Genomic DNA, 27,168 nt, shown 5'->3' with positions numbered 1-27,168 from the left:
GATGGAGTCCAAATTTAGGATTTTACCAAACTACCAAATTAAGTAGCTTAAAAAACTTATCCATCAAATTTCAATCTAGTAAAATATTTTTTTTTATGCTTAATTATCAACATATCACTTTAAATTGGTATTTTATATAAATAGAAAAATATTTTATTAATATATTTTCTAATAGATGACATAACAGTTTTGAATTTAAATCCTCTTCATTTACTATGCACAATCTCTCCTTTCTTCTTTTTATTTTATTTTTCACTATCCTCCTTGGCCTCATTCCTTTCTATTCCCCCTCTTCCTTTTATTTATATTTCAAAAAAATCACGCCTCTTTGTTAACATGAACCTCCTTAATATGCTACTACTAAACTCAATAATTTCTTAGATATATTGTCAAATAATTTGTTGCTACCATATTTTACAGTCGTGCCCTCTACCTATTAAAATTTCTAATGCCATTTTCTCTTCCTTTTCATTTATTTTAAAGTGTTTTGAAAATTACAAAGAATTCCACATGGTTTGCTACTCTCCCACCTCAAATTAAAATTTTGAGAACTCGAAATATCAATTTAAGTACTGACTAAATTCAAATTTCTAGAGTCAAATTTTAAGAAAATAGGACACATTCCAATGTGATCCCTTAAGGCTATATGTCTTCCTAAGCCAAACTTCAAAAATAAGAAAACTAGATAAAACTAAAAAAATCCAAATTTGTGAGTAAGATTTTTCTATAATTGCATAGTAACAATAAATCTTCTCCCTAATATATCTATAATTGCATTGTCCATTGTGTTAATCTTTATCCATAATTGCCTATAATTTTATTGGTGATCATACCACACTTTTCCCTTGATTTGCTATAATTTTATTGGCCATCATACTACCCTTTGAACTTAGTTTCTTATAAATATTTTTGTGATTATACCACCTATTGCCTTTAACAATACATAATTTTGTTGGTAATTGTACCACTCATTGCTCTAAATTAATGATAATGGTAGGGTCAATGCCATAGAATTCAAAAACAAATTAAAGTAAGAAGGTAGCCAATTTAATCATTATTTTAGAAAAAAACAAAAAAAAATTCAAATAACAAGCAGTTATAGTAGATTAAAAGTTCCCTCTATATGTACCCAAGAATTGGATTAAATGGTGCAACAATCATATGTTATTGTAACAATTAAAAATCTATTTTAGGTAATATATGTATATAAAAATAATATAAGATTTGGCTGAAAGCATATGCTACATAACACATTCTATTACCATTTTTGAGATACTTAGAAGGAATTTGTTTCTAATTTGTACTTAAAAATTTCTCTAGGTAGGTTGTGTCTCATCCATTCCCATAATTGAGCTGTTTCAATGGGAGCAATGGGTGCATACATAACAAAAATATGAAAAGACCTCCTTTGTATATAAAAGTAGGCCAAACATAGATGGCATTGGGTCCATACAAAAAGATACAATGGATGCACAAGTCCATAGGGCAAGGCCAAGAATTTCCCTACCACAAACTTCATTGTGGTTAGTTTAGAAGAATTAGGCTTCTTTCCAAATAGTATTTAGAGTAATTTTCCAAATGATATTATTAATTTTATCTTCTTGTAACATAAATATATAAGCTATTATAGAAGATAAGATTGTTTGAATTGATATCTATAGAATGCCATGGATAACCCACTCACATTTTAAGATTGAATGTAGCACTTTATTGAGAAGAGCAGATTAGAACATCCTCATCAAAGGGGACTGGAATAAACTAATAATATGACTTAGTATCCATGAAGAGATTAGTCTTGTATGAGTGTTAATAGGATCTAAAACAACAATTATTGATTGGCTAGGAAGTATTGTCAACACAGGGTTCTCACTCTTCTGTCAAACTATCCTCATCTACATGTCTTACCTACCCTCACCATTCTCTCCTTCACCTTGCTCTCTTTATTGCAAAACAATTATAGTAGTGATCAAGTTTTATATAATATTATTTCATTTACAATTATGCTTGTTTATACAAGCAATAACACGAGACCAATATAAGTTATTTTCTACCACTAACATGAAAATGATACAAGTTCATTTCAAGCATGCACACTATAAATTGTTTATGAAAAGCTAAATATACAAGTTAGCAGTTCATTAATTTAGAACCCATAGCTACATTAGGAACCAACTATAAAATACCAATTATAACAACTTAAAATTCTCTATTAAATATCATTTTAAGATATCCTATATTAAATATCAATTTAAAATATTCTATATTAAATATCCTTTTAAGATTTGATCTTGAATAGCCGTAGGGAAAACAAACCTTCTAATCCATCAAACTAAACCTCTTCTAACACTTCTTCAAAATATTCTGAAATAGAGTCTTGTTTTAATATAATATGAACCATTCAATTGCGTCGAGAGCACTCTGATAATTCCATTCTAAATGGTCCACGTTGACCATTGAGACAAATTTCTGGCGATTTTTTAGTTGGGAAATATCGTCACAACATAAGTAAAAGCAAAACGACAACTATGAATTACACCAAGGACATTTACTTTTGGTTTTAATGGCATTATCTTTGAAGTGATGCCGAATGAATAGGTACTTGTAGAGGCTATGGTTATCTTATGGTTATCTTACTGTTTCGCATTATAATAGATAGACAAGAATGGGGCTTCTCACACTGTAATTGCCATAGCTCCAAGTCAATGCACCTGATAGTAAAGTGTAATCATCTGGTACAACTTCACTTTTAATTTTCAGGTTATATGATACTTTCTGGCTAGAGGATGTGAAATATAGTGTATCTGGTTCTACTGTCACGTTCATTCCAAAGGGTGCATCTATTTTGGCTTCGTAAGTACATTTTGCAGGTCCTACATTTGTAACTATTCTTGGAAATTGTGCAAAAACAGGCTCACTTGCGTTGCCAATAACCATTATGGAAGGATAATTAAGGTCCCATACTCCATTTTTTGATAAATTTGAAGGACAACTGATAAATTCTCCTGTCAGCAAACGTAAAGATGTTTTATCGTATCCTTGGCTGCATAGCATATTGATATAGGAATTTACATCAGCATCATATACAAGCCCCGGATTGATGGCCTTGAGGGGATTAATTTGCCCTGCACCATATCCTAATTCTCCATCTTGATAGCCATCTAATGTTGGATTCAATGTAAATGCTACATCACAAACTAAACTGTCAGTATAGATAAGAAAAATAAATGAATGTATACAATTTTTGGGTTGTGGAATGGATAGCCACCTGTAGTCATGAGAGCGGATTTGATAGCAGCAGGAGACCAGTCAGGATGAAATGACTTGACATAGGCAGCTGCTCCTGTTGCATGAGGGCATGCCATGGATGTTCCAGATACTATGTTAAAATCCACTGCCCTTTTGTCCAAAGGATTCTGGCTCACTATTGCAGCTTTTGACCAAGCAGCTAAAATATCTACACCTGGTGCACTGATGTCAGGCTGTCAAGGACAAATGAGATGATTAAATTTGTCTAGTAGTTAATTCAGATCAGTATAGGTCCTATGGAAATGAAATTTCAAATTCATATCACATATATGTTTTATTCATACCTTTAGAAGGTCTAGTGTAATTCGGCTGGGACCTCTAGATGAGAATGAAGCTACTATAGGTGCAGGTAAATTATTCCGAGCCACACTTTTTGCTATACTTGCAACAGGAGACCTGATGAAATATACGAAATGAAAACATAAATCATCTCTTAGAGCATGGAGAATCATGATTTTAACTAAATACTGACATACTCACTACAAATAAGGTTTTATTATGAATTTTCATTTTGTTACTAAACTATCCATGTCAGAGCGTTTTGAAACTATTAAAAGAAAAAAAATTAATTTCAGCCTTTATTATTGTACCATAAATATAACTTTTCTAAATATCAAGATTTGTTTGATTTTTTTTATATTGATTTTGAATTGGGGTTCAAACTTATTAATCAATTTTGGATTTAATTAATAACCACTGGATAACCTAAAATGGGCGAATACGGCTAGGCACTAGAACAAACACTACAGTCCTAACCATCTGCATCTAGGATCCTCCTAAAGTGAAGCGATCTTAGAATCAACGTGGCATACTCTAAAGGCAGCTTACTAATTCACAAATCTTTTACTGATCACAGTTAGAGATAAATCGTATAAGAAAGTTATTATATTTAGATGATCTTTGTATGAATAATGCACTAAACCACCCTAAGCCTGTAAAATCTTTCTAAACATAAAATGGCTCAACCACCCTAAGCCTTCGTAATAGAAGCTTTTAAAGGGACTCACTCAGACACATCTTTTCTTTAGGCTGAGCACGAGACTACACAGGCTGCAGCCAGTTGTTAAATACCAACTCCCCATCAGCTAATAAAGATATTTTTGCGAGATCAATACGTAAATATTAATGAGGTTTCATAAATCTATTGGGTTTTGGTCTATCGGCATACTACTTTTGGCTTAAAGATGTTCTTAATTTATTTAGTTGAAGTCCTAGGATGACTTTCTAGTCCATCAAGCGCAACCTTATGATGACAAAAGTGATTTATTATTATCTATGCATCGTACCTTGTAGAATTGATGTAAGATCTGATAGCCTCTCCCTGTTCAGTTGATATAACTGTGGTAGGAACCATGAACGAGAAAGCTGTATCATTGAAGTAATCATACATTATTATGGCACCTGCCCCTCCAGAGACATACACTCCGCCATCCGGCTGATTACTGCCATCTTTTAAGTTGCAAAGCACTATTTTTCCTTGAACTAAGCTGCGATCCAGGGAATAGAACCCGCAACCACTGACCAATTCACATTCATACAAATGGAGAGATTTGAGTTCAAGAAAATAAGAAAACTTAATTTAACAAACTAATTTTTTATCAATTCATGTGATGTAGTATGTATTTCACCTCGAGTCCTGTGAAGAAAACCCCCCAGAAACATTAGCAGCATCTCCTCCATATACTAAAGGATACCAAGGCTGTTCCATTGTGAATGTGTTTATAGCATGCCCCTACGTAACCATTAGACTCAGCACATTAGAACTTTGCTCACTTAATATCAGTTGAACACAATGATATTTGGTTTACCTAGAAAGATATTTGATTTCCCAGGACAAGTTGTGATTTGAATTGGCGATCGATGGTGCTTGCAGCCACTGTCAGAGACCATGGGGAATAATTGCAAACAGATCCCTCAAGGGCATCGTTACATGCAGCATTTGATGTTAAGATTCCTCTCTTCATTGAATGGAATGCTCCTATTGCAATGCTATCTTCAAAGCAGTCAAGTGGGTAATACATGGATAAACCATGCCCAATTGAGACAGAGATGACATCCACACCATCATAGATTGCATCATCAAACGCTGCAAGGAGATCTACATCGCTTCAAGAATCTAACCAACAAACCTTGTATACAGCAATCCTTGCGCCAGGTAATCCTCCACGTACGTCTCCTTGGGCTAATCCCATAAGGCTGGCATTTCTGACAATGCTTCCAGCAGCTGTGGAGGAGGTGTGTGTTCCATGGCCAGATGCATCTCTTGGAGAGAGGAACTCGCCAGCTGGTAGTGGAGATCTAAAGCCTTTATAATAAAAGCGTGCACCTATTATTTTCCTAGGAAACAGTTAAATTCAGTTGTCAGCATGGCAAAATCTCAAAAGAATTATTGTCTACAGTGTTACTGCACGGATGAGAGTACTTATTGCAGGCTTTGAAGTCGGGCGTTGTTTGGCAAACACCCCTCCATTTTGGGGGAATGGGACCCAATCCAGTGTCATCGAAACTTTCAGATTCCGGCCATACCCCTACAGTCAAATTGATCTAAATTGGTTTAGAGATTTTTTCAGAATAAATATGTAACGCTAATGTGAGATATATACGCAACCATTTTACTATCTATTCTATAGCACCAATGAAGATTCTATTGTTATTTTTATACCCGTATCTAGAACGCCAACAATTACGTCATTTTGATATTCCAAATGATTGGTTTGCTGAGATAGAGGGAATCCCACAAAATCCCATGATCTACTTGTCAAGAGTTCAATCTTTCTGTTTTCAAACACTAAAATTACACCCACTGTATCTATAATTCACAAACAAGCATGGCATGGGTCAATATTGAAACATGTCTACTGCACACAAACTATATTTATGAAACAAACTATTATATGTCCACCATTATATTATCCCTACCGCATTCTAATAATTCTTACAATTGTTTTTTGTTAAGTACAGCGGCAATCTTACTTGAGAGATGTTGGGCATGAGATGAAGAAAGACAAGCCACAAATCCGTTAAAGCTCTTCCAATAACTATGAACCAAAGATTCCCGTGCTGCCTCATGGCTTAACAGGCATATTGAAAAAATAAAATTTAGAAGAATAGTTCTTCTTTAGAACAACAGAGTGGACATACAAGAGGAAATAATTATGTAATAACCTTCCAAGTAGAGTGTAAAGCAATGAAAGGTGGGATGCAGTCGCTGATGTTAGGGAGTGATCTTGTATATCTGGGGGTGGAATATCACCCATATACACTATGTAAACCAGATTTGGCAAGAAAAAAAAGTTCAGTCAGTAAAACATTTTTGAGGGGTAACATGTCAAAAAGAGGGAGATGAAGATATTACCTTTACATTCAAGTATTGAGAAGTAGCTGTGGAGACAAGGATAAGGAGAAAAATCAAGGGAAACGCAAGATGGGTTATCACTGTGCCTGCCATGAAGAGGTCTCAAAATGCAATGAAAGAGGCCATCTATTATGAACTCTCGTTTGTAATATATAAGTAAAACATTGTCTTGCACCACGTTACTCCGAGGCGTTTCACAGAAAACAATGGAAAGCAATAATCGAAAACAATAATAGAATGCGGTATTTGCCGTTGTCTTCTTAATACAAACAAGTTTTGAGAAGGCGCCAAGGCTGAAATCATCGATTGAATCGTCGGTCCAAGGTCGTTTGAATTTATACCCACATTTGTCGCATTCCTAATATTATCAACCACACACAAATGGCCCGAATTTAAACTGAATTTCAATTTAAGAAAGGGAAACTATTATAAACAAACGATTACCACTGAAAGCAAAGCACCATATCCTGATTTCAAATTCGATGATTACTATGGAAAAATATGTTTAGTTTTTGGGAAGAATTAATATATGAACTCTAAGTGAGAGAAGGAGAGGACCATAATCTGATTTCGAATTCGATGATTATTGAAAAAAGAGGTGTTAAGTAGTTTTTGGGATGAATTAAGAGGAGAATTAACAGAGGTTTTAAATTCTTGTATACAGACAAGAATATATTTAGTAAATAAGTAAAGAGTAATTATATGAAATATCAGTACAAAAGTTTGAAAAAGTTATATGTTGTATTAAAAAATTTGATCAAAGGTGAATGCAAGTGCTCTTTGGGAGGTAAAAGGTCATCTTCCATCTTCGGCTCTGAGTGCTTCTGCAATTGCTCAAGGATCTTAGATTGGTTTCCTTTGTCGCTCTTGGTGCTCTTTGTCCTCTTCATTACTCTGATTCTTGCAATATCCGATTGTTTGATTGGATGTCTTCTTTTTGGTTTGAAATGGTTTCTATTATATGGACTTAGGTTCTTGCTTCTTACCGTTTTATTTTAATTAATATTATTTATTTTCATATTTTTTTGATATCAATTGCTATTATATTGGTTTGATAGAATTGCTTTTGGTGGTGAGAAGTCATTAATGAGCATAGGCTAGTGTGCCACTCCCTCATACTTCTCGGAAGATTATGGAGGCTTTGAGTGATGGGTTATTGAAAGACGAATTAAATGGGAGCAATTAGGAATTGAATGTTGATTTCCCGCTACTTGAAGTCCCTATTGTTGACTCTGTGAGTCCAAAGCCATCAAACAGGGAGGCTCTTTGGTCTTTGTGTTAGCGCAAGTAACCAATTTTTTTCTATTGTTTAACAAAGCTCTTTTTATCCATCCTATGGATGATCATCGTTGCTTTATTCCCATGAATGAAAAAGCTAATGTTGCTTATTTTAATGTAAGTTAACAAAGGTCAATAATTTTATTTATGTCTTTTTCTTTGTTCTAAGCTTTCACATAAGCTTTATTTATTGTTATTTCATTAATTTGTGATTAATGAAATAGTTTTCTTTTTTTTTTCTTCTCAATTTTTCTTTTGTTAATTTGTAAGTTCTTTTCTTATTTTTTTCATCTAGATCATACTATCTTATGTAGGTTCTTAAAATTTAACATGGTATCAAACCTTACGGGAGCTAGAAAGAATGGAATTTATAGTCTTTTCTACTTTCACACCATACAATCATTTCCAATGGAATCAAAAGATTCTGCTTCAACTCAAAAGTAGAGACTTGTATCGTATAGTCATGGCAACAAACATTGAACCAAATTCTGCAATTAAAAAATCCAAATATTTTTACTACATGAATGAGGCTTTCAGTCTCCTATGCTTATCCATGTGGCTAGAATTGTTGTTTCATGTCGATGCTTGCACATCTGTAAACAAGGTTTGGATTATGTTGGAGACTATTTTTTGAAAGCAAGATGAGATGCAGGGTCACATACTTAAAAATAAGCTCAACTCATTAGATCCAAGCAATTTTAAAAATCTTGAAAACTTCTTCACAAAGTTAAAGACTTAATTAATTGAACTAAAAGGATACTAAATTGACAAATTCACGCAAGAAAATCAATTAATTCTTACAATTTTGTCAAAATTGGATCTAAAATATCTTGTATTTGTCTTCACTTTTTACATAGCCAAGCTTACAACAAGAGCAACTTGGAAGATACCCACACTTGATGCTTTTATTGAGGCTCTAATTCATGAGTAGGATAAGCTCATAAGGATTTGTACCTTGAAAAACTCTAAAGATAATGCACTTCTTGTGCATGCAAGTGGGAAGAACAATTTGAAATCCAATCAGAAATCCAAAGGCAAAGGAAAGAAGGAACTAGATCCTAAAAACGGAGCCAATCTCAAAAATCTAAATGAATGTACTAGATGGAAGGAAAAGAAGGACAAAAATGGAAAATCAAAGTGTAGCTATTGCAACTGTGGTTACCGTCTAGAATCACCATGCATGAAGAAGATCATTGATCTCATGTTGCAGACACTTTAGTAGAATAATATAGGTAACTTCATTCAAAAAAGTGCCAATAAAAAGAAGGAAGAAGAAGCACCAAAGAGGTAATGCACATACATTAATTTTTATTGATTTTTCTCCATATGCATGGATCATAGACTTTGGAGATTGACAGGACATGCTAACCACAAAAGATTCTCCTTCATCTTTAAAACCATATGAAGGTACTCATATTCTCATGAGAGATAACTCTCTAGTAGAGGAAACTAGACAAAGAAGGGTAGAGCTTAGAACTAGTAGTTTTGAGAATTACCTACACATTCCAAAGCTTTCTATCAATCCTTTTTTTCATATTGAATGATGTATTGTAGCACCAGAAGGAGAGTTGAATTCACCCCAAATTTAATGAGCATATTTGACATGAAAGACAAATCCAAAATTGCTATTGGTAAGGTTGATTATCAATCTCATCTGTACACTTTTATGGCTTTGTTGCTAAATCAAATTATACTTTACTACTAACACATGTAAATGAAGAAAATAGAATTTGGCATGAAAGATATGGTCATTTAAACTTTATATACATGGAAAAACTTAGAAAACAAGGATGGTAAAAGGCTTTCGTGCCATTGAAAGAACCATTGAAAGGATTATTGCCATATACCTCATAATGATCAACTTAGAAGAATTATGAGTTTAGAACCATATTTCCTTTCAATATATATAATAAATTTGCAAAAAAAATCAATAACTTGATCCTTACCATGAAGAAAAGAGATCCAAGTTCATAATCATCACCAAATGTTAGTGCATACCATGATTTGAATGGAGGTATTCTTTGTGGGTCCCAAAAAGGTTACAATGAATGAGGTGCAGCTAAAGTGCCCTCCATGGTTAACCTTGTAGAAAGGGATCCTAACACATCTTACCAAAACATGCATCAAAGTGCATACAAATCTACATGGTATAATACCATATTAGAATTTTCGCATCAAGAAAATATTGTTAGCATGTCATGCCAATCATTGAAATCAAATACTCATTAAGGCAATATTTTGAGAGGACGCATAATACTTGAATAAATTATAATTTAGCATAAATTTAAATTTATATTTATATCATTACAAAATACTGAACCAAAGAGGTTAGTTGGAAAGGAAAAAAATACCCCCTTTGCTTAAACAAGAGTGAAATATTATACCTTTCTATTTAAAATATCTTTTTCGCTATTTTATAAATTTTGAATTAAAACTAGATATATATTTTTAAAACTCACATTGAAAAAATGTGTATATGAAATTATGATGATTAAAATTAAAAAACCTTTATTTAAATGACTTTAAATGACACACCCTTAATTTAAGAATCTTTTAAATATAAATTATATTGTTTTAGTTTTAAAAACTTCAAAATGTAATTTTCAAAAAAAATAAAACATAACATGTTAAATAAATACAAATGAATGAAAATTGAAAGAATTTAAAGAATTTTTATTTTAAAAAATCTAATTACAAATTTTATTTTCAAAGCTTAAAAAAATAACTTGAAAGTTAAATTTTAAGATTATAAAAAGTACTTTAAAAGAGAAATTACTTTAAATAGCTTTATTTGATGAGAAATAAATTTAAAAAAAAACATTTATAACATGAAAATAAAACTCTAACTTTTAATAAATTTAGTTGAAATTACATGAAACTTCATTTTAAAACTTTATTCTAATACACGACTCTACCAAAATCAAGGAAGACTTGATGGAATAGGGGAGTAGATAACAAACAAAGCATAACAAAATAGGGCAATCAAAATACAAAATGAAAGCCAAATCTTTATTCATTGGTTATAGATTGGTTACAAGTGCCTCTTTTTATGGAGGTCTTTAAATATTTCGGGAAGCTGGAGATAGTTGGAAGAAACATATAGAATCTTGCATCTAAAATAATGTTTTTTAGAATGCAAATCCAACTGAAGATCTACTTGAATCCTTGTCTTTAATGTTGTAGATATGCTTGCAAACTGATGATAAGAGCTGACTACATGGTTGGGGTAGTTGAGATTACTATCTCTAACACTCCCCCTTAATCACAACTACCATAAATGTTGCGACATTCACAAATTTATTTTCTCTAGACTATTGTCTTCTTGTGTCCCTTTCCAAATCAATTATTTAGACTTTGAAATCTTTCCTTTAAACCATTTCCAACTCTTAATAATGGTACCATTCATTTGGATTCTCTCCCTACCGCAACAATCTCAAATATTCAAAATATCAACCGGGAACTTTCTATATCTTCACAATCTGTAAATGTCTTGCTAGACAATAATTTATTTTTACTGAAAACACTTGTTATTTTTTTTTAACATCCAAACCTTTCATGACTTCTATTAGTCTTCACATATGAACATTTGTACAACCTTTTGAACATACTTGTAAGCTCTTCCCAACCAGATCCATAGGTCCATCCACAATCCATTTTTATACAAGCTGTCATAGGTTCATGTTCTTCCATTCTTTGTTCCAACACATTTTTTTAGAATGATTTCTTAAACCACAAATTTTGCAAGGATGTAGATCCCAACACATGTCTTTAATGTGACTTTCTTTGTTGCAAGAGAACACTGGATTTATTTCTTTTTTTGGTGATTTGTTTAAACATATATCATGTTGAACATCAATTCACCTTTTCTATATCCAAGCCCTTCATATTTTGGCATCTCTATTGGTTGAATGAGCTCTTTGATTCCTTTTTCATGTTTTCCCAATCCTTTACCTTTATAATCCATTTTCTCCATAATATTCAAACCAAATTTTTGAAAACAACTTTTGTTAATCTCATCACTTCTGACAATATTTTCAGACTCATTAACATGCTTATCTTTATCACAATGACTTTAATAAAATTACACTTATCAAATGATGAACACGAATATTTTGTACTATATGAAGTGTCGTGGCCCAATGCTTTTGACTTTAAACATTCATTCTCTTCATTTAATTTTGATATTTCCTTGTTGTATAGACTATTCTCCTCTTCTACTTTCTTCAATTTCTCTTCCAACTCATTAAACAACATTAATTTTTCTTCTCTTCATTTTCCTCTTTTACTTTCTTCAGAAAATTTCAAGCTCACAATTATCATGCAAAAGAAAGTTTACATTTTTATAATTATCTCTTTTAAAAGCATTGTCAAATTCTTTTCTTACATTCCTTCAATTCTTCTTCCAAATAATTTGTTTTCTCTTTGTTTACTCTATCAGCTTTTCCCATTGAAACAAAAAAAAAACTTACCTTGCTCACACACTTGACAATTTTGTGCACCTTCTCAATCTTTGACTAGCAACCTTTCCTTTTAGCTGTAATCTTCTTTTGGCTGATGGCTACATTAACAATAGAAAATTTTCCTCCTCTAATGCCCACGATCCTTGTAGAAAACAACTTGGAGCAACTATCAATGATCCTTTACTCCCAACAAATACAACCAACCAAGCTTTGATACCACATGTAGGAAAAAAGGGGTACAAAATAGGAAGAAAACACACATAAAGTTTTATAGATTCGTTAGATTCAAAAATTACATTAACAATCTGAACTTCAGCTTCTTCAAAGTTGCCATCACATTTTGTTGCTCTTACATCCTCTTACAGCTCCATACATTGACTGCTAGATACAAACTCAAAATCTAATAGCTCTGTAGCTGAGAGAATTCATACAAAAATAGACCTACGATATATATCAAACTATAACATCTGGTGATATGGAGATATGGAGAATACATAGACAACAATACTCAATCACGTATTTGTAAGAACTATTAACCAATAAATCATATGATTATAATTCAAAACAATGATTATTTATGTCCAATCGATTATATATGCCTATGTACTTATGATTTATAATAATGTTAGAAAGAAACCAATATGTAAAGATTATAATCCTTAAAAAGATGAATTAAAAAAAGAAAATAGAAAAGAAATCACTTCTTTGTAAAAATAAGTGATTTTTTATAACATTTAAATTAATTACTAATTACCAGTAGTGTACTTTACATGATCTACAATGATAGAGTTTTTCTAATCTCTCAATGCTACTTATGTAATTTACTAGAACCATTGAACGAAGGGTATTTTAAAATGTATCGGTACTGCTAAATACACATTATGAAATAACCGTGTGGTAGTGGTAACCAGAAATCAATCTTGACATTATCAAGAAAAGCAATCTTGTCATCGTGCATGTTCAATTAAATTAACATGTGTACTGCCATCAATACATTTTCAAGATGAAATCAAGTAAATTAAAAATTAAAAATTACTTCATCTTTTGAATTTATATCCAATTAATATTATATTATATGAATTGTTCTTCATTGCATGTCTAATTATCAATGATTAAAAACATAGAAAATAGATTTTAGAAAATTTTATCATTATTAAGAAGTTTATTTTATATGTAATCTTTGTTTAATACTAATATTATGTTTTTAATGTGCAATTTACAAATTTACAAATATATTTATTTAAACAATAATATAAGATCAATACAGTCTGTTTTTCATACTAACATGAAATCAATATAAGCTCCTTTTTAACATATACTTTAAAAACTATTTATCCAAAGATAAAATATCACAACATAAAATCTACTTTTTTTAAAAATCACATGAAAACTAAAAAGTAATCTGTAAAAAGAAAAAATTACAACTTGAAAGGTTATACTTGAATGTCCACAATAAAAATCTAATATATTAACAAAATAAACACCCTCCAACCCTTTACGAGGACATTGGAAAACAAACCCTGCTTTCATAAAATGCACCTACGTCCTAAGACAATTTAATTGCCCATAGATGCCATAATTATCTTACTGTTTCACATAATATACAACAATGGGGCTGCGCACACTGTAATTGCCAGAGCTCCAAGTCAGTGCACCTGATAGTAAAGCATAATCATCTGGTACAACCCGACTTTCAATTTTCACATTGTATGACATCTTCTGATTGGAGGACGTGAAAGAGAGTGTATCTGGTTCCACTGTCACGTTCATTCCAAGGGGCGCATCTAATTTGGCTTGGTAAGTAGATTTTGGAGGTCCTACATTTGTAACTGTTCTTGGAAATTGAACAAAAATGGGCTCACTTACATCCCTAACAATCATCATGGAAGGATAGTTAAGTTCCCATACTCCATTTTCGGATAATTTTGAAGAACAAGTGACAGATTCTCCTGTCAACAAACGTAAAGATGTTTCATTGTATCCTTGGCTACATAGCATATTGATATAGGATTTTGCGTCAGCTTCATACACAAGCCCCGGATTGATGGCCTTGAGGGGGTTAATCTGCCCTGAACCATATCCTAATTCCCCAGCACGATTGCCCTCTAATGTTGCATCGAATGTAGATGCTGAATCACAAATTAAATTGTGAGCATAGATAAGAAAGAAATAAGATTATATACAATTTTTGGGTTATGAAATGGATACCCACCTGTGGTCATGAGAGCAGATTTGATAGCAGCAGGAGACCAGTCAGGATGAAATGACTTGACATAGGCCGCTGCTCCTGTGGCATGAGGGCATGCCATGGATGTTCCAGAAACTATGTTAAAATCCACAACTCTTTTGTCCAAAGGACTTGTGGTCATTGGTGCAGCTTTTGACCAAGCTGCTAGAATATCTACACCGGGTGCGGTGATGTCAGGCTGTCAAGGAAATATGATATAAATGGATTAGTTTAAATGTTTTTTTTTGTTTTTTTTTTGAGAGTGAGCCACTGATATATATGTCAAGTTTAATTGTTAATTAAGATCAATTTTCAAATACCATTCAGATATATAGCAGCAGGAGACCAGTCAGGATGAAATGACTTGACATAGGCCGCTGCTCCTGTGGCATGAGGGCATGCCATGGATGTTCCAGAAACTATGTTAAAATCCACAACTCTTTTGTCCAAAGGACTTGTGGTCATTGGTGCAGCTTTTGACCAAGCTGCTAGAATATCTACACCGGGTGCGGTGATGTCAGGCTGTCAAGGAAATATGATATAAATGGATTAGTTTAAATGTTTTTTTTTGTTTTTTTTTTGAGAGTGAGCCACTGATATATATGTCAAGTTTAATTGTTAATTAAGATCAATTTTCAAATACCATTCAGATATTTTAGTTTTCTCACCTTCAAAAGATTTGGTGTGATTTGGTTGGGACCTTTTGATGAGAATGAAGCCACTATAGGTGCAGGTAAATCATTCCGAACCACACCTTTTTCTATGCTTGCCGTTGGAGAGCTAATGAAATGTATTGGAATTAAAACATAAGCAGTGTCTTAAAGTTTGGTTTTTTTCTTTTTTTGAAATTTCATATTCAATTTTCATTTTGTTATTGAACTGTCCACTTTAGGGCTCTTTTACACTCATATAATAAAGGCTTTTGATTTCAGCTTCTTTTGTTGTACCATAGATTTAATGTTTCTGAATGTCAGAATTTGTTTCATTTTTTATTGATCTTGAATAGGCAATCAAACGTTTTAACCAATTTTAGAGTAAAACAATATTATATCCCGAAGGGGCGTCTAGTAAATAAATTAGACCACAACCCAATAGATTGTGCCTATTAGGTAGTGCCGTTCATGAATTTGTTGGATTGTGGTCTAATTCAATTACTAGAAGTCCTAGATGACTTTCTACTCCATCAAACGCAATTTTTATGGGGGAAAAAGTAATTCATTTCATTCATGCATTTACCTTGTGGAGTTGATGTAAGATCTGATAACCTCTCCCTCTTTGTTAAATATAAGTGTAGCTGGGACGATGAACGAGGAAGCTGTATCATTCATTGGATCGTACATTATTATGGCACCTGCCCCTCCAGAGACATACACTCCACCATCGGGCAGATCATATGGGTCTGCTAAGTAGCAAAGTACTATTTTTCCTTCAACTAAGCTGCGATCCAGGGAATATAACTTGCAACCACTGACCATATTCATAATCATACAAATGGCGAGCTTTGATTTCAACAAATGAGCAAATGTAATTTAAAAAAGTAATTCATTATCAAATTCATGTGATGATGTTCTGCATTTCACCTTGAGTCCTGTGATGAAAATCCGCCAGAAACATTAGTAGCGTCTCCTCCATATACTAAAGGATACCAAGGCTGCTCCATTGTGAATGTATTTATAGCACGCCCCTATCACACCATTAAACTCAACTCATTAGAATTTTGATCACTTAATATGAGTGGATGACAATGATATTTGATTTACCTCGAAGGACGTTTGATTTCCCAAATTAAGTTGTGATTTGAATTGGCGATCAATGCTGCTTGCAGCCACTGTCAAGGACCAAGGGGAATAATTGCAAACAGTTCCCACAGATCCATCGTTACAAGCAGCATTTGATGTTAAGATTCCTCTCTTCATTGCATGGAATGCTCCAATTGCAATGCTATCTTCAAAGTAGTTAAGTGGGGGAAGGAATCCTCCATTTGAATAACCAATCGAAACAGAAATAATATCCACACCATCATGGATTGCATCATCAAATGCGGCAAGAATATCTACGTCACTGCAATCTGAAAAGCAAACCTTGTATATAGCAATCCTTGCGCCAGGTACTCCTCCACGCGCGTCTCCTTGGGCAAATCCAAAAAGGCTGGCATTTTTGACAATGCTTCCAGCCGCTGTGGAGGCAGTGTGTGTTCCATGGCCATCTGAATCTCTTGGAGAGATGAACTCACCAGCCTCTGGTTCAGATCCAGAGCCTTTATTATAAAAGCTTGCACCTATTATTTTCCTGGGAAATAATTAAATACATTTGTCACCACGATAAAATCTCAAAAATAATTATTTTCTACATCATTTCTTGATGGTAAAAGGATTTAGTTCCAGAAGTAGCACGAATGAATGTTCTAGTACTTATTGCAGGATTTGAAGTCGGGTGTTGTCTGGCACACTCCCTTCCATTTTGAGGGAATGGGACCCAATCCCTTGTCATCGAAACTTTCCGATTCTGGCCATACCCCTGCACTCAAATTGCGTAAGAGATATTTCTTCAGAATTACTTTGAGAATCTTGTGAAACCATTTTAGTGTCTGTTCTATGCTACCAATGAAGCCTCTATTATTTTTTGTTATACCTGTATCTAGAACGCCAACAATTACGTCACTTTGATACTCCAAATCATTGGTTTGCTGAGACAGAGGGAGTCCCACAAAATCCCATGATCTACTTGTTAAGGGTTTGGCCTTTTTGCTTTCAAAGACCGAAACTATGCCATCTGTGTCTGTAATTCACAAACAAGACTTTCAACTCATTATTTGGAAATAAAATGATAATACATTTGGAAAACAAAGACGAATTTCTAGTAACTACTACTAATATCCTGGTTGCCAAATTTCTAATTAAGATGCAATATCCTTCTCAGCATATATTGGGTATTTTAAATTTCCAATTCATAAGCAATTCATCCCATTATCATTATAATTCATCTCGACACCATTCTAAAAATTCCTACAGAGCACACTGTTAAATACAGCATCCATTTTTGGGGTAATCTTACTTGAGAGGTGTTGGGCATGAGATGAGGAAAGCCAAGCTGCAAATCCGTTAAAGCTTTTCCAATAGCTATGAACAAAAGATTCCTGTGCTGCCTCATAGCTTAACAAGAATATTACAAAAACAAAATTAGAAAAATATTTCTCCTTCCATGTAGAGAGTGAAGCATACAAGAAGAAAGAACTATGTAATAACCTTCCATGTAGAGAGTGAAGCAATGAGAGGTGAGATGCAGTTGCTGCTGTTTGGGAGTAATCTTGTATATCTGGGGATGGAACATCACCCATGTACACTATATAAAGCTGATTTGACAGAGAATAAAATGTTCAGTCAGTAGCAATCCAAACAGAGGGAGATGAAGTTATTTACTATCGAAGAAGAGTTAAGATATTACCTTTTCATTCAATTGACGAGAAGCAGCTGTGGAGAAAAGGATAACGAGAAAAGCCAAGGGAAACAGAAGATGGGTTATGACTGTACTTGCCATCAAAAGGTTAGTAATGTTTTTTTACTGTATCTCAGAATGTAATGAAACAGGCCATCAATTTATACTACTCTAGTGTGTAATAAATAAATAAAATGTTGATAATACTAAGGTGGCTTTTTGTCTTGAAAAGTGTGAAACGAAATACGAGTACGAACAAAGAATTTAAGTTCTTCCGTCGTGAGTTTAACGAGGCATTTCATTGAAATTATTGGTCGGCCAATAAATAATAACGTTAACAACAATAATAATAAAATACAATAACGTTTTCCTTTATAAAATAATAATAATTTTCAATTAAAGAATCCAACATAAAACAAGAGGTGTGATACAATGGAGTCCCTGTCATTTGCTAAGAACTAGTGAGTTATTGTTTCTTGTGAGAATAAAGAATTGCTTCATGTTTAGATTTCATAAGGAGCTTAACAATTGATGTTATGTGGTTTTGTGATAGTTTTTTAGGTCTTTATGTTCTAACAAGAGGTAAGGTGATGAGAATGTGTTTAAAAAACTATGATAGTATCACATATATAGAATTAGGATGTACATTAAGTTATTGCAATAGAACGTGTTGACTTCAAGCTAATCTACGAGAGGATGGAGTATTAAGAAAGGTAGGACTTATTATGCATATAATCAACATAGATAACAAGTGTAAAAGATAAATCATGAGAACTTATCATTCATGCTCATGCTATCCTTAATAGGCACAAGTTATTAAAAATATGTGATGAAAGAATGTGCTAGATTTATATAAGCATACAGTAAACAAATGAGTTAAACCATTATCATGGCCAAGCTTCAGAAGATTGCACAATTGTACTAAAACATTCAATCAAAATAGACTTAATTATAAATAAAAATTAATAATGATTAAAAACAATCAATGGAAGTCAAATGATTAAACTTGTTTTTCTATTAGTTAAAATTTGACATAGTATCTTATTTATAGTCTAAATCTAATTTTGTATAAATGCTTATGCCTTGAAAAAATTCAATAAAACCATCTTAAAGAAAGAAAAGTTCTTTCTATTTATGTAATATAAGTTTATAAATATTTGGCAATTGATATTTGCACAAGAAAGGTAGCTAAGAGAAACTTTATAACTACTTAACATAGAAAAACTACATTCAAAATAGAATGCTATTGGCACAAATATGACAACCCATTGTAGCTTGTAGCTTGCTAACAACTAGTATTCAAAATTACTATAAAATGTTTACAAAATCTAAGCATGGTATCAAATGTTTTTTAATGAAAGGCAATTAACGAGTCAATTGCAGAACGCAAAAAAATAGAAATTGCCTCAAACACTATAAGTATGGGAATAGCATTGTAAGCTCTTTAGTTGTTGCATTATGGAGCTTCTGATTGTTGTGAGCTTCTCCATCAAAAACCAAAATAAAAATAAAAATTAAACCATCAACATTGATTTCATAAGCATTTGACAGAATGATAATAATAGAAAAAATGTAATGCATGATTTATATTGAGGTGCTAGAAAGAAAGTAATGTGTCACGTTGTTTGGACTATCATAGAACTTCTTGTTTTATTAGACAAATACCATCATATTTTGCACATTCTTTTGGTTTGTTTTATGATTATTTATGTTTATTATGTCCAGGTATATGCTAAAAAATATTAACACCCAAAGATTGATGCATCCTTTGTCCATCTTCTTCTTCTTCACACTCGATAAATGCTTCACCTCCGTCTTGTGTCTTTTTCAACTAAAAATCATAGGATACATCATCCTTAATAATGTTTTCAAGAAAGAATTTGTAGTCTTCATCTTCCATATTAGTTTCAATTTTGGCATCTCTGCGTTTATTTTTCAAAGATAGCTACTTGAGCCCAAAAAGATAATGAAAGGTCAAAGTTTATGTTCTTTCTCCAAATAATATCATTAGTATCACTTCTAAATGCATCGCAATGAGTAGGAAACAAAAGCATAAAGTTAGGTAAAGTTTCAGAATCTGATACACTAGAAACAAAATAGAGTTCTCTTCATTCCTTGTTTTACATCTTGACTCAATGATCCATCTGATGTTTCCAGTAATCTTGCTGCTAGGTCAAAATATCTTTGATTAAACATCTTTAAGAAATCTAACATTTACTTTTGGCATCTTGCATATGATACTAATATGAAATAAATCATCCCTGGCTGAGCTTCTTCTTCAACCAAAAACCATATTTGCTTGGAGGAAACCCAAATCCTAGTGCACGCGCGCGCGCACACACACACACATACATATACATGTACATGTACATGTACATATGTGTACATGTACATATACATATACGTATACATATGTGTATATGTACATGTACATATGTGTACATGTACATATACATGTACATGTACATATACATGTACATGTACATATACATGTACATGTACATGTGTATGTAGATGTATATGTATATGTATATGTATATCTGTATATATACATATGTATATATATACATACATATGTATATATATACATATATATACATATGTATGTATATATACAGATATACATATACATATACGTATACATATAGATATACATATGTATATCTATATGTATATGTATATGTATATATGTATATATATACATATATATACATATATATGTATATATATATATGTGTGTCTGTATATATATATATATATATATATATATATATATGTATATGTATATGTATATGTATATCTATGTATATATATATATATATACATATCTATATGTATATACATATATACATATATATACATTCATAGATATACATATAGATATACATATACATATAGATATATATACATATACATATACATATACATATACATATACATATAAAGAGATGTATATATATATCTGTATGTATGTATGTATGTATGTATGTATATGTATATGTATCTGTATATGTGTATGTGTATCTGTATATATACATATATATACATACACACACACACAAATATATGCATATACATACATACATACATACATACATATATATATTTTCTTTTTCTTTTTCCTTTGTTTTGTCTTACTTTCTTCTATTATTTGCTTGCTCTTCTTTTATGTGTTTTTTTCATTTTCTCTCTTTTTTAATATTTTTGTCTTATTTTTATGCCGAGAGGCGTTCCTATATAGTCGCATCAAGGGGAGTAAAGGATAGAATAAAACGAGAATATTCTATGTAAACCGTAAAGAAAACGGATTCATGATCGCCTGTAGCTGTGTGGACCAAGCACCGTCTGCAGCTTCATGGACCAAAGACATGATTCGAAATGTAACGTCAAAGGTCTAGCAGTTACATGCAATGATGACATGCAACAGTTGTGCAACGATTGGAAGGAAGAAAACAATAAAGGAAATTGGAAGTAAGAAAGCAATAAAGGAAATTTATTTTCTCTGCAATCGAATCTTACCCATTCCATTTGAAACAAGAGCAGATCAAATACAGGTGAGGAGATCCTCTGTATTCTAAGAATAATTTGTTTTCATTGCATTCTATGTATGCTGAGAATAATTTGTTTGCATTTTGGATGCAGATCGGAATACAGGTTGCATTGATAATGTTGGCATCATGTTAGCAGTCTACTTTGGAAACGGGCATGTATGGCGGAAGGCTTTCTCTCAACATAGCTAAGAATTGAAAAATTGTGTCTATTCTGTAGCTATCTCTATGATTTCGTATTTTGCATGCATGTCTACCAGATAATTTATAAGTTTCAATGGGTTGTTTCGAAATCACTTGACCATATCTATAGGAGCAACAACTATAGTTTTGAGAACTCCAGGTTATCCTACATAGTAGGATAGTAATCAAAGCAACCCCTATATATCTTGAGGGCAGGTCGATGAGCTACTAAGCCAAAAGGCCATGCACGAGAAGTTATTTAGGTAGGCATGTTGTCATCCATTTAGAGTTAGATCGTTGCTATATGGAATGGCTTTATCGTCGGGCAAGTTCTTGCTCTTCACTTCCAAGCAACCGTCGGTAGAATTAGTGAGAGAGCACTGCAATGGACTTCGGCAAACACAACCACTTAACCAATATTCTTGAGAATCCCAAGCATGGTTGTTTTTGGGCCTGAACCCCTGTAGACAAGTGCATGTAACATTGACATTTCCTTCAACATTGGTACTCAACCTAGCATAGCCATTGCATCTTTCATGCTACTATTAGGCAGGTCCATAGAAAAAGTGTACAAGAAATGATAGTAAATTGTAATATCAAATAGATATTTACATTGATATGAAATCCTTTTTCTCCACAATTAATATAATCTCATTTGAGTTGTATAATATAAAATCATGCAAGGTAAAAGTACACATGTACTTACAGAGACTATTGTTTGAATTATAAAGTTGACATATTAAGTGTTGAACCAAAGGAATCAAACATAAAATATTATTGTATAAAGACACAAATAGAAAACACTTCTTAACTAGAAAATCAGTTTTGAGTCTTTAAATATTAGAATTTAGAACAGACCAGCTTCGCTAGACTGTAAAGAGAGTCTCATCTCAGCAAAATCTCTTTTAAAAATATTAGCTGAAGATCATTGTTATAGCATGAATACAAATACTTCAAGTTCAGATGGTGTATAAATGGAAACAAAAGATTAACAGAAAATGAAACTACATAGAATAGTAATAAATAAAAGAGCAATATTGTTGTTTGAAATTTTAGAGTACTTTAAGATCAAAATTAGAAATATTATTTTCATAAAAGTAAAAAATATTATTATGTTTAGATTCTCTGAAATTAACAGTCAGAATAATTTTCAAAATGATTTTTTATATTTTTATTAAGATAGAGTCCAAATCTTATTACAAGGCAAACAACAATTCAAAATGATTATTATAACTAACTACTTTGAAACATATTAAGTTTATGAAAGATTCATGACAAACTGAAAAACAGTAATAAGATAATCACCAAAGTGAAACTGGCAAGTATATCATATTTCTTCACAATAGAGATCTTTTGGTGGAAATCAATTAAAGTTGAGTCATCTGCAAGGGTAACAAAAATTATTAGAATGCATTTAAATAGAGAGAATTATGAAAGTTTTTAATGTAAAAGTAGAAGTATGATATAACTTTTAACTTTTTATACTTGACTTGAAGAATTAGTTAGAGTTATGTGATTCTCTTCTAAATTGATCATAACAATTAAAACAAGGTCAAGTACCATATTATAAGTAGTTGCTTAACTTTGAAACATTAAATTAACATATAATGACAACTATTAAAACATTTTGGAAACAAAATCAGATATCCATTTTGGAAAGAAAATCAGATATCCATTTTGGAAACCAAATCGGATATCCGTTTTAGAAAAATTATAAAATCACATTTTAGTAAAATGGGCATAACTTTTACATTTTATATCAAAATTTTATTTTTTTACAGGTGTTAGAAAGGTGATTTAGAGTTCTACACTATGAAATAGGTAGTGTTTCTATATTTTTTTATGTAAAAATAATTATAATTGATTTAAATTCATCCTTCAATTTTGAAACATCAAAATCTCACAACTCTTTCTTATGAATTCCCTCTTTCATGATTTTTGTGTAATAATCATCTCAAAATACTTGAAACATTAAATAAGTAATTATCCCCAACTCTCTCTCTCTCTCTCTCCCAATAACCCTCTCTTTCTCTAATCTTAGATACCCAATAACACACACACACACACACATTCTATCTTCCACCCAATAACCCTCTCTTTCTCTAATCTCTCTTTCCCTCTCCATTTGTCGATTCTTCCCTTTTCCCCTTGCCTCCTCTTAATTAACCTCTCTCTCTTTTTCTAACCATGTCTCTCTCTCCACTTCTCTCCCATATCTAGCTCTCATAGTCTCTATCTCTCTCTCACACATCTCTCTCACCTTCTCCCCCTCCCTCCATAGCAGCAAAAGTCATAGGGAAAATATACTGCACACACCTCATCAAGAACTAAGATCCCAATATAGCTAAAACAAAAACATATAAATTAGAAAGGTAATAAAGATTCATTACCAATAAGGAGAGAGATGCCTACACATATGAAAATAGAGATAGAGAAGGATATACAAATAAAGAGAGAGGAGAGGGATACAAAGAGATAGAAGAGATAAATATATAGAGAATTTTTTTTTTGTATAATTGTTTCCTTTCTAATTTAAATATTTTTGGTAGGAAATCTATGCAACTTGAGACACAATTTGTAGCACGCTTCATTATGACTGAAGTGTATCAATAGCTTACATCAACCATGTATGTATTAAGTATTAGAATATTACTTTTTAAGAGTATTTGTTTCTATCCAAGTAAATATTAGATTATTTACTAATGGGAATTTAATGGTATTAATATTAGTTCTCTACTAATATTAATACATCTATTTCAATAATTCATTAAGGAATGTTTATTTAGATTTGAATTTGTAGAACTATTTACTGCACATCTCTTTTTAGTTATTCATTTTGTGCTTTAAATTTAGTCAATCTGTAAGCTATGTCAATTATAATATGAATGTTTATTCTAAATTTACAAGGCAATGAATATATTAAAGTACAATGTATATTTTTTATTTGGAAGGCACTACCACCAGATGGATATACATGCACTTTTCCAAATAAATATGTAATAGTAAATTTTTTTCTTATTTCTTATCTAGAAGGCAATGCCACCAAATGGATGCAAATGAAAATATTTGTTTTCTGGAAGGCAATGCCGCTAGATGAATGTAAATGATTATTTATTATCTGGAGGGCAATGCCACCAGATGAATGTAAATGATTATTTATTATTTGGAGGGCAATGCCACCAGATGGATGCAATTTCAAATTTGTATATAAACATATGAAAGTAAAATAAATAAATAAATTTCTTAGTTACGTGGATTTCACTCAATATTACAATTGCTAACCTTTCATCTAGTACTGTATGCTCTCATCTTGCTATTAGACGGATCTTGATGATCAGAAAGTGCTATGTAATAAGGAAGCAAGTCTATTTAGTTTGTTGACATTAAAATTATTTGATACCAGCTATGGTGCGACGAAAACAAAAGATGGATATGATTACAATTTTTAAAATAAATACATGAAAGTAAAAAGAAAAAAGAAATTAACCTACAATCTACCATTATTCTCTCTTATCTTGCCCTTTGAGGGATCTTGATGATTAGAATGTATTAGGTAATAATAAAATAAAGTCTATTTAGTTTGTTAACTTCAAATTCCTTTGATGCCAGCTATGGAGGGACCAAGACAAAATTCAGAATCGTCAGTACTAGCTATGGTGCGACCGAGATTAAATTTTGAATCAGAGGAGGAAAGAAAAGAATATCAAAGACAATATCAGAGAGAGTATTGTAGACAACAACTAGAACAAATGACATATGTTCAAATAGAAGAACAAAGAAGAAGACGCAATGAAGCCAAAAGACAAAGATATGCTAGAAGAAGGGCAACAATAACAATGGAACAACTAAAAATTGAAAATAGAGATGGTGCAAATTTGTAGAGAAGTAGACATCAAAGAACATTCGATCAAATCTCTCATTCTCAAACAGAAGAAAGACAAGTCAATCCCCAACAAAGTGAGAGACAAAATCATCCATTTGATGGAAATATTGAGTTCAATGTTTAAAATTAAAATTCAACAACAATAGAATGTGTACCGGAAACACCACAACATGGGCATCAATTAGAGATGAATGTACGTGTTCAAGGTAGTTTAAAAAACATGTCAAACCCAAATGGTTCTCTTCGATGTGATTTTAGAAGATTCCAAATTCAGTTTAGGCATCATTTGGACAGATTTAGAACCCCAAACATGTCTTATGTTTGTCAAGAATCTTATCTTGGAATCAAATTATCTCGGAGGTCTAAAGGTCCCATATGCAATAGATGTCGCCAAGAGAGAGGGAATCATAGGTTTTCATCTTCAAATAATATGGATCCTAGCCCACAACCAAAGGACCTTGCAAAATTGACTCAAGTGGAGAAGATGTTAATTGCATGTGTCAACCCAATATTGCAAGTTACACATGCAATAGGTGATCAATATAAATACAAGGGACATACTATTAGTTTTCCCCAAAATATGGAGCAAGTTTCAAATGTTTTGCCACATTTGATAGAGAATTTGCCAATTATTATTGTTAGAAGAAGGGATCAACGTGGCACAAATTATCACTTTACAGTCAATAGGGATCATGTGTATAAAGCACTCAAATACAAAGTAGAGCATGAAAAATTTTACTCAAATGTCATAATAGATCAAAATGCTCTCAATGAGCTGCCAAGAAATTCTGATGAAAATATATTCAACAAATTGAAAACGGTGTAGCTCGAATTTGACTTAGATGTAAATGAAATCATATTTGTGGGTCCTGTCATGGAGATTGATGAAGGTAATATAGTTGAGCACACAAAGTCAATGCTTTTGAGACCACCTAATGCCCAAAGAGAAATGGAATTAATTTGTGCATGGGTTAATAATCCTGATGCAAATCCAACAACGTTAATTGATTGGCCAAACATTGGTGCATCTCCAATCAATGAATATGTCACATTAGGGTTACTTGATATGGCATTTCCAACACTATTTCCTGATGGTAGATGTGATTGGTTAGAACCAAGAATGAGGTGAGTGCACTTGCATGAATTTGTCAAGCATCTGTTGTGGTATAGGGATCAGCATTTTGGTAAACATCCAAGATTTGGATATTTTATGATGAACATGATAATGAGACTCCGTGCATAAAATTCATCTACAGTGTTCGCAAAAAGAAATTTACAAGACATGCCTATCACCATCAATGAGCTAAGTCAGCATATGGAGAACATGCCACAATCTAATTTAGCTGATAGCTTGATGCGGTTTGGAACTACTTTAAGGGGTACCAAATCATACTGGGCTGAAATTCGTGCAAAATTGATAGACATGCTTCACCAAATTGGCACTCCTAGAATATTCTTCACTCTAAGTGCAGCAGATATGTACTAGCCTGATT

The 27,168-nt window shown here is 32.3% G+C and overlaps 1 protein-coding gene and 1 pseudogene across 1 annotated transcript; both read right to left on the bottom strand.

Annotated features, from left to right (window-relative positions):
• Window positions 1–2,643: 2,643 nt before the first annotated feature.
• Window positions 2,644–6,375, bottom strand: LOC131870134 (cucumisin-like; annotated as a pseudogene).
• Window positions 6,376–13,983: 7,608 nt separating this feature from the next.
• LOC131059791 (subtilisin-like protease SBT4.14) lies at window positions 13,984–18,163 on the bottom strand. Its single transcript, XM_059215815.1, has 11 exons — window positions 18,071–18,163; window positions 17,872–17,978; window positions 17,681–17,778; window positions 17,258–17,404; window positions 17,038–17,143; window positions 16,387–16,915; window positions 16,207–16,310; window positions 15,863–16,093; window positions 15,295–15,406; window positions 14,612–14,825; window positions 13,984–14,528 (listed from the first exon to the last, which is right to left on the bottom strand). Exons 1-11 carry the CDS (start codon window positions 18,161–18,163, stop codon window positions 13,984–13,986), a joined length of 2,286 nt encoding a protein of 761 aa, XP_059071798.1.
• Between the last annotated feature and the right edge of the window lie 9,005 nt (window positions 18,164–27,168).

Source organism: Cryptomeria japonica, unplaced genomic scaffold (assembly GCF_030272615.1).
Source record: "Cryptomeria japonica unplaced genomic scaffold, Sugi_1.0 HiC_scaffold_294, whole genome shotgun sequence".
NCBI classification, from domain to species: Eukaryota; Viridiplantae; Streptophyta; class Pinopsida; order Cupressales; family Cupressaceae; genus Cryptomeria; species Cryptomeria japonica.
The sequence above is the reverse complement of the archived record's forward strand: the minus strand, read 5'-3'. Positions and strand labels throughout refer to the sequence as shown.